Source organism: Sphaeroforma arctica (genome assembly GCF_001186125.1).
Source record: "Sphaeroforma arctica JP610 unplaced genomic scaffold supercont1.542, whole genome shotgun sequence".
NCBI classification, from domain to species: Eukaryota; class Ichthyosporea; order Ichthyophonida; genus Sphaeroforma; species Sphaeroforma arctica.
Genome location: NW_014040016.1, coordinates 48,454 through 57,210, shown reverse-complemented (window position 1 = coordinate 57,210; position 8,757 = coordinate 48,454). Strand labels below are relative to the sequence as shown.

At 37.1% G+C, this 8,757-nt stretch overlaps 3 protein-coding genes across 3 annotated transcripts in view; 1 reads left to right on the top strand and 2 right to left on the bottom strand.

Annotated features, from left to right (window-relative positions):
- SARC_07113 (hypothetical protein) overlaps positions 1 to 635 on the bottom strand; it is a 3,198-nt gene extending 2,563 nt beyond the window's left edge. Inside the window, exon 1 of the mRNA XM_014298968.1 lies at positions 368 to 635. Within this exon, the coding sequence (XP_014154443.1) occupies positions 368 to 466 (99 nt within the window). The 5' untranslated portion in view covers positions 467 to 635. The remainder of the gene's footprint in view (positions 1 to 367) is intronic.
- Positions 636 to 2,294: 1,659 nt separating this feature from the next.
- SARC_07112 (hypothetical protein) lies at positions 2,295 to 7,166 on the top strand. Its single transcript, XM_014298967.1, has 8 exons — positions 2,295 to 2,506; positions 3,795 to 3,836; positions 3,984 to 4,076; positions 4,883 to 4,924; positions 5,043 to 5,300; positions 5,444 to 5,580; positions 6,508 to 6,588; positions 6,745 to 7,166. The coding sequence occupies exons 1-8, from the start codon at positions 2,404 to 2,406 to the stop codon at positions 6,850 to 6,852; spliced, it is 864 nt and encodes a 287-aa protein (XP_014154442.1). The 5' UTR covers positions 2,295 to 2,403; the 3' UTR covers positions 6,853 to 7,166.
- A 215-nt stretch (positions 7,167 to 7,381) lies between these two features.
- The window catches only part of SARC_07111 (hypothetical protein), a 1,950-nt gene continuing 574 nt past the window's right edge, over positions 7,382 to 8,757 (bottom strand). Inside the window, exons 2-4 of the mRNA XM_014298966.1 lie at positions 8,097 to 8,210; positions 7,734 to 7,874; positions 7,382 to 7,535 (exon numbers count right to left, since the gene is read on the bottom strand). Of these exons, the coding sequence (XP_014154441.1) occupies positions 7,410 to 7,535; positions 7,734 to 7,874; positions 8,097 to 8,210 (381 nt within the window). The 3' untranslated portion in view covers positions 7,382 to 7,409. The remainder of the gene's footprint in view (positions 7,536 to 7,733; positions 7,875 to 8,096; positions 8,211 to 8,757) is intronic.

Sequence of the window (8,757 nt, the reverse complement as noted above, 5' to 3'; positions counted from 1 at the left end):
TATATATATAATATATATATATATATATATATATATATATATATATATATATATATATATATATATATATATATATATATATATATATATATATACATATATACATGTACGCATATCTATTTAGTCATTCGGTGTTAAGTGGATGAAGTCCTCCGCCGAATTGTGGTATACCATATTCATTCGTTTTACCACACAAATTAGAAAATTTTCCACGAAAATACAGCTAAGTACAATCATTTTGGTAAACCCAGAAGTGTTAAAGTAGACAACCATAAGTTGCTATTCAGACATATTTCTGCACGGTCGCCCTCCAGAATTATCATTGTTGGTGGCTGTGCGAAATAAGTAAACAAAGGTGATCACCTACCCCCCGTGTCGTGGTTTGAGCATGTCGAATCGCAGAAGTCGCCACCGGTACCCTCAAGGAGTATGCGGGCACACCCCGCGACAGGATTGTTCGCAACATTTCTCTCGTTTCTTATTTTCGTTCCTAATCAAGGTGAAATGCACAGAAACTATGTATCGATAGCGTCAATATGAGACAGTTAATATCTAAAGCTATCCTTTTCAATCTCCTGTCACAGGAGATGTCGAGTACAAATTGTTTATCTTTTTGTGCTCACTGTGTTGGGCTGTGGTGCTGAAACTGAATCCTTCTTTTGAAGGTCAAGAGATATTTTGGCGGCACGTGGTTTTTAGTAACAATTCAATACCTTGCACCCGTATCACCCATAGAAAGGACTATAGGGTTTATTTGAAAGATGGGATGGTCCAAGAGACTTAATAAGTCAGGATGGTCTAAATTTGAACCATTTTAGAACATAGCCTACTGTGCACTAGGCGAAGGAAGGTTATATGGCTGTCGATATTTAGTTTCATATTGTAGCTTGTTATGCAACCATTAGCTCTTAGAGACGATTCTGATCACATATATGCTCCTGAGAGATTAGTGGGGGGGGGTCTCACAGGATTTACTGAACAACAAGTCTGTCGCTGCCCAGGAATTAAGAAACCCTTGTTTGGTGCCTGGAGGCTACGCAGTCATGCAGAAGTCACATGCAGAGATGATAGATAGTATTCCACCTGTAGATAGTTCATTGTTGAATAAAGCACCGAGGTGTATGCTTATGGTGAAAATTTCTCGGATGTAGCACGACCAAAACTAGTGCGTTAGGCTTGTCAGCTATGTCACTATTTCATACAGTTGCCTACAGAAAGGGTACTCCATCAATTATTAGTTTCGACAAATGATCCAGGATTCTTTGACGATTGATTTAGGCGTTAAAGATAGACAGATTGCATATAACCTATAGGTCTCCCATATCGTATATTCTGCGCCAACATTCCGTACTGCGCAACCTCCGAAATGCTTTGTAAAAAGATACTTTATATAGCGGTACCAACGGAGTTTATCAATCGGGATAAATAACATATGAGCTTCTCCAGATGTTATCTCTCAGAAGTCTATGAACTCCGTTGTAAAGAAAAATACCGCAACAGAAAGAATTCAAGCAAATATCAGGTTAAAATACCACGCTGCCTACTATGATTGTTTTCCTATATAGAAGAAGCGTTGCGGCATTCTTTGACTCAAACGCTACATATCGGACAAAAAAAATATAGTCTCTTTTGTATTATTATATATATGAAGCGAATTCCAGATCCTATTTGAACGCAAGTATTGTTTATGGCGGAGGTCCTAATCAGTGTAAACTACTTGAACTTGGCTGACAAAGTATAAAAAGGTTTTTGCATAAAATCCCCAAATATAGCCCTGAGATTAAGGAGGTCATACAGAAGAACAGTAGAACTATACTCTAATAGTTAGTAAAATTGTGAACGGCGCAGATCCGGGGGCAAGTAAGAGGAGTTATAGATGAGCAAGAGCTTTATTCTAACATTCGAAACTAGGAACAGAATACCAAACGAAATTAACACCACGCGAAAATAAGGACGAATCATTAAGTACGGTCTGGAAAGGAGCATTTGCATACTGCCGGGGAGTGCCTATAACTGGAGTGTATATACTACAGTCTGTTTCAGGTCTCCCTGTTGCTATCATGTCCATACTATGTATGTCATCGTGAACAGTTTCTGTTGCTCTCTACACGCATGCATAGCCTTCTTGTCTTTTTGAAGGGCTATGACATTGGTGTGATCAATTCTATTTCTAGGGTTTTTTGTCTTGTAGCAGGCTCGAATGTAGCGGGAATTACGGTACCGAACTGTATATTGAACGGCATGCATATAAACATCGATTTAGCAGGAAATTAAACAATAATACGGTATGAACTCTATAAAGTGCTATTTCCATATATACATTTCTTTTATTAATAGTATCGTGCCCTGCTACACGTCGACAGGTGAACAGTTGTGGTATCGTTAGGTAGTATAATCGTCACTATGTTATTAAGGTGCGGTCCGCGAATGCAGGCACGTGGCCTGTTGGCCATAAACACTTGCCGCTGCCGTTCATCAATCCGAACTCTAACTACAGGCAAAGAAGGTATAGTGAGTGCATTTGTTTTATATACAACAGTGGGTTCCACGAAGCGTATCTTTGTCTTGTGGACTTCTTGTGAAGATATCATACTGCATAAAAGTTAAAATCCAGAAGAGCACATTTGTCACTTACTTCTTACTTGTTACGAGACCCTTGGTCTCCGTTGGATATGGATAATCATAGAAATATACAACGATAGTTATAGAAGTACCAATTGTTTTATTCATAATTCCGTCTTATGCACGTAGGGGTTCAGAAATTGGTATCAATACTAACGTATGTTCGATGCTCAAAAACAGCGAACAGTTATATACATACATATATATATATATATATATATATATATATATATATACTATAGTATATACTATATTACTATAACAACACACTACTACACATATATATACACACACACATTGACACACACACATCTATATATATATATATATCATCTATATCTATACACACACACACACACACGCACGCACACAAACATATATATATATATATATATATGTATGTATGTTTATATGTATATTATATATATTTATATATTTATATATATATATATTTATATATATGTATGTATATACATATACATACACACATACACACACACACACATATATATATATATATATATGTATATACATATACATACACACACACACACATATATATAGATTTAGATTTAGATATAGATATATAGATACTTATATACATTTGTTATAGATGAATAGCATAGTTGATTAAGTTTGGTCACTTTGGGGTCACTGTGTAGTGTCTGTTCTGTGGTCTTGTACTTGTTATGATGCAATTTCAAATCGTTGGCAGCTATGTGTATATCTCAATACAGGTCAATACAGGATTGCATGTGTTATATCGTATGAATGGTATATATACTTGAGAGCCTATATGTGTATTTTTTTCATACGTTTATGCATTCGTCTTAAGTGTACAGTTTCAAGGGGTTTAAGCAATGATCATGTACTATCATGCAATCATGTGTATAGTTATTGTAGTGTAGATTTGAGGAGCGTCCACTTTAACATATTTAGAAACTCCGGTGTGAGATATTCGTTGACCAGTTTTGTATGATTTTCCATATATTTGGTTTGTGGCCCCCTAGCGACGGCCAGAAGGCCCCTTCGTCAGAGAGGGAGTTGACTCAGGGGGTACACTTTTTCTTATCCACCATGTGCCTTAGTGATAACATACACGCTATTTGGCTGGGGCGGCACTGGATCACAATGCCGACTCAATTTTTTTGGTGGTTCTATCCCTTTTTCAGGTGAAGATAAAGGCGCAAAAGACAAAGACTCCACTGATGGAGGTGAGTTCATTAGTCATGCGAGATATTAGCGCCTGATTACGATACGAGATTCTTGTTTTTGTGACGGAAAGTGAAATATATATTCTGTCATTCACTCTCCTACATATGACACCTACCTAAATGCACACCAAAAATCATCACTTACAGCTATGGATATGCTAACAGCCATGCTGGAAAACAGTCATAGTAACTCCAAATCGGCCGGCTCGACCAAAGTATCGCCGAAAATCTCTTCGACAGGTGATGTTATACGACGCAATCAATAGGCGGATACGATTCTAGAGCAATTGGAAGCGGGCAAGACGTTTCGTCTACTGTTTGTTCATGTGTCTCTTCTTTTAATGTAAACGTTTGTATCTATCTAGGTCCAGTTGGGGTTTTTTTGCATACACTCCTTTGCAGACTAGCTATCGAATACGTATGTGATTCTGTATTCATATATGTGCATAGATTTGCCAACAATACCTTTCTGCAGACTTTGAGCTACATAATGAGTACATTTACAAAATTGGATGTGAAAGTCTAAAAATACCTATGCATAATTACTCTTGTCATAAAACAATATTGGTTGACGTTAAACAGATCTGATCTTTATTATTTCACACACATACACACGCACACACACATCACTCACTCACTCGAGCACAAACACACACATACATATATATATATATATATGTATGTCTATGTATGTCTATGTATATGTATTTATATAGATATGAACGTATAAATGTATATATATATATATGTACATGTATATATGTGTGTATGTATGTACGTACGTACGTATGTATTTATGAATTTATGTATGCATGTAAACTTTTATGTCTGTGTTTGTATTTCTATATGTATATATATATACTCACACACATATATATATATACATATATATATAAAAATAAAATACATATACTTATATATATATATATATATTGTATGTATAATATATATATATATCATATTTATATTTATATATCATATTTATATTTATGTTTATGTGCTTTTCGATTTCTCATATTATTTTTTCTTGTTGGTCGTGTACGTAGGTGCGTTCAAAACTGAAGAGGGCGATAATGAAGATGATGGAGGTGTGTTTCAAGCTTCATTTGCAATTTTTATATCTGGTTACCTCGATATGTTAACAATAACTGAATCCTCGACACAAGCAACAACTCATGAATTTGAATTTGTCACATACAAATTCAGCGATCAATCTTTTGGCATCCATGCTGGATGAAGATAAAAAATTATCAAACGCTTCCAAAAGATCGCCAAGCAAAGCTAGTAACGAAGAGCAGGATATCCTAGAGACAGCTATATTTTCAAAGAAAGCTGACGTCGAAGGAGGGCAGGATTTTCTTTCCGATCTTTTGAGCGGAAAGGTAGAGAAGGAGAAGATAGAACCAGACTCAATCTTCAAGACATTGGACGTGCCTTCCAAGAATAGGTTTATCAGTCCAACTGGTGTGTAGAACTTCAAGTCTTATACGAGTCGATCAATACTTATTCCGGCGCTCATTCTACTTTCATTGTCTGTACTTTTTTTGCTTTCAATGACACAAGTATGCGTGATAAACCCCTCATTTTGTTGCGCTTCTCCACAACAGCCAGAAAACTAAAAAAATACGCCTCTGAGGACGAAGATGGCTGGGTGCCTGATTGGAACAAGATTGCAAAGGAGCAGCACAATCAAATACCAAAGCCTGAGCGTCCTAAACCCAAGCCTCGACCCGAATTAGTCGAGGTAGGCTATATATATATATATGTTTATCTGTCGATCTATCTATCTATCTATCTATCTGCATATATATATATATATATATATATTCATATACATACGTATATAGGTAGTTGTAGATTCAGATTTAGATTTAGATTTTGTAAATTTATATTTATATCTATAAAAAGTGTGTATTTGTCTACACTAAATTTGATATTTTGTATATTTTCATATGTAATGTGGTATAGGTTAAATCAATATGTTTACTGAAATTTACATATATGTATTTATAGCTAGGACGCATGTCTGAATATACCTTGCGACTTATTGTCGTAGTGAATCGAATACCGATATGCAAGTGTCGGCAGTTTTGTCGCAGGCCAGTTATATCTTCTTTGGCGGGGACATTTTACTACGAAGTATGCTTAGTTATTATGGTTGATTCTACGCTGAGCACATCTGCATCGAGTTTTGGCGATCTCCAATTGAGCACATAGCTGTTTGCGAACGTGTATATGTACATGTATGTCAAAGATACTAGCATTCAATAATGATATTTATTTCCTGTCATGGAATCGACATACAGTTCTTGGCGTACAGCGCAAGTTCGAAATATTGTTCTGCTAGCCGAACACAAACCTACGAGAGAAAAATGTAATCTGATACCTGATTTTATGATTTGATAAATATTCTACAAGTATTTGCATATCTGTGAAACATTTAGTCGGATATCGAGATGTCTATAGGTGCAAGTATGGTCTGTGAGAAAGTTTGTGATGATCACACTTTTATTGAACCATAGAATTCAGTTCATGTCTGATACATTTACTTATATGAAACCGTGTATCAAGTTCGGAGATATCAAAATAATAATGCTGTGACCTACTTCATGACCTCTTCGTTTTTCAACTCGATGGTCTCTCAACCATATTCTGGCCCAACTCGGGACAGGGAGTGAGCAGTGATGCAGAAGAGGTCGAGGGTGATCTCGACGAAAAAGAGAAAGTGTGGCTGCAGAATTTGATGTCCAAGGTGAGTACAACATTTGACGTGGAGCTTGTAGATAACTGCCCATCTTTAGAGCGCCATACTAATAATGCGTCTATTCATGTTGTAGAACAAATCGGTATTGTCGAACAGGAAAACTATGACAAGTTTGTCTCACCCTAATTCTGTTTTGGCCCACAGGTGACGATTGCGGTAGAACGGAACCCTACGTACAACAAAACCCAGCGAGAAACGATGATTAATAGCTTCAGACAAATCGATACGAAGAACAAAAAAACCGAAGCATAGCCATGCCTGATGCGCTAGACTCATCCATAATAGCCGATGAGGGGCTGTCGGTAACTGAAGGGCACACTGAATGGTTTCACTGTGAATAGTTTTGGGCCTTTCATTGGCCCACTTCTATTCGAGAAGCCGCAGTGGTGCAACTGTTGTTTTGGAAGCATGGCTGATACCAGTGTTCTCGCCCAGATCGGGACGCGTAGGACAATTTCGTGCCAGGGTAAAATTAAATCCATAAAAAGTCAAATGTCCCAGATTTCACTAGCTTGAAGATAGGCAAGATATCTCCAATGCTGAGCACATCTTCCTGTGATGCAAGGAGACCTCCAGTAATCATACAATGACCATATATTTACCACAGAATCTTTAAATCCATCTGCACCCGATAATTTGTTGTTGCCAAAAATATCCTGCAGACCGTTGCCGAATTGATAGGTCAAACTAGATACATATAAGAGCACACCGCAACGGCGGATTTTGAATGATTATGACACGCGTGCTTGAATGATGTAAACTACCGAAGATGTGCATTCCTGAAACCATTGAAATAATGTAGATCATTTTTAATCAGCTTCCAGATTGATGTTGTTTCCAAACTTGCCGTAGAGTTGTGTTTTCAATTTCGTCAATTCTTTTCTGATACTCGTCATCTTTTCTTCCACAGCCTCAGTGTCCTCGTTAAGTTGCATCTGTAGCAGGGAAATCACAGCGTCAGTATAAACTTGACTATATTCAATATGTCCGATCTCAAAAATGAAAGCAACGGTTTAGCATCAGTAAAGCGGGTCAACAAACGCGTTCAAAAACAAGCCACAGATATTAGGTCGATGACTAGAATGAGAGTGCAATATTCCAGTCCTAAACTGGAATCTGCTAGCCATGCTAACCTGTATATATTCTAATCTCTCTGTCGCGTCTGACTGGGACACCTCGATGTATACATCGCCTATCCGGAAAGGCACAAGCTCTTCGTCATCCATTATCATCATCAGATCGCTCTCAGCATCTTCCAGGTTTTTCTTCTGGCGCTATTAATTGGAGTAAACACAATTTATCAGCCAACGCGACTAGAGTAGCATAGCCGAACAAGAAAAAGAAAATAAAACGCGGAGTGCAAATTGATCGGAATGTGAAACGAACATCCCTTATGTCTTTAACACCTCTTACTAAATCAATCGAGCAGTATCACTATACTCAACAATACAACATGTAACGCTACTGAAAATAACACGCCGATGACAAGAACATACTGTTTTCACTTCCAAATCCTTCTCCAAGTCACTCATGTTTGAAGTCAAGCGACTGAAGGTGTTTATCATTCGCTGATCCTCCCACGTCACTTCCACCTCTGCCTGCTCCGTTGCCTGTAGATGTCAGGATATGTGTCAGTAACACTAAGCACGCTCGATGTTGTAACGTGTGTGCACTTATGGGTGGCGGCGACAGGTGAGGACACAATATTTCAAATGGAGCAGAACTGATCCACATCAACAATATTTCAAATGGAGCAGAACTGATCCACATCAAAGTCACAGATTGAGGCAGATGTATACCTAAGCAGAAGTATATTTTCGATACCTACATAGTAAATTTATACCCAAATTTAGTGCACCGCAGATACCAGAAAATCGGTTCACTCTAATGGCACCGTCCAATATCTTAGTCTGGCATTTAAGTCCAAATTAATACGAAATACAAAAGCACAAACAAAAGCTTACTCAGCATAAAGAGTCAGCTATATTATTTCATGCGAAACTAAAATGGTCGATATATGCATATACAGACCATATGAATACGTAAACATACAATATGCATACAATATATACTTATTATATATATATATACTTTGTAGACATCACATATGCATATGTATCTATAGATATAAATACACACACACATATATATATCTAT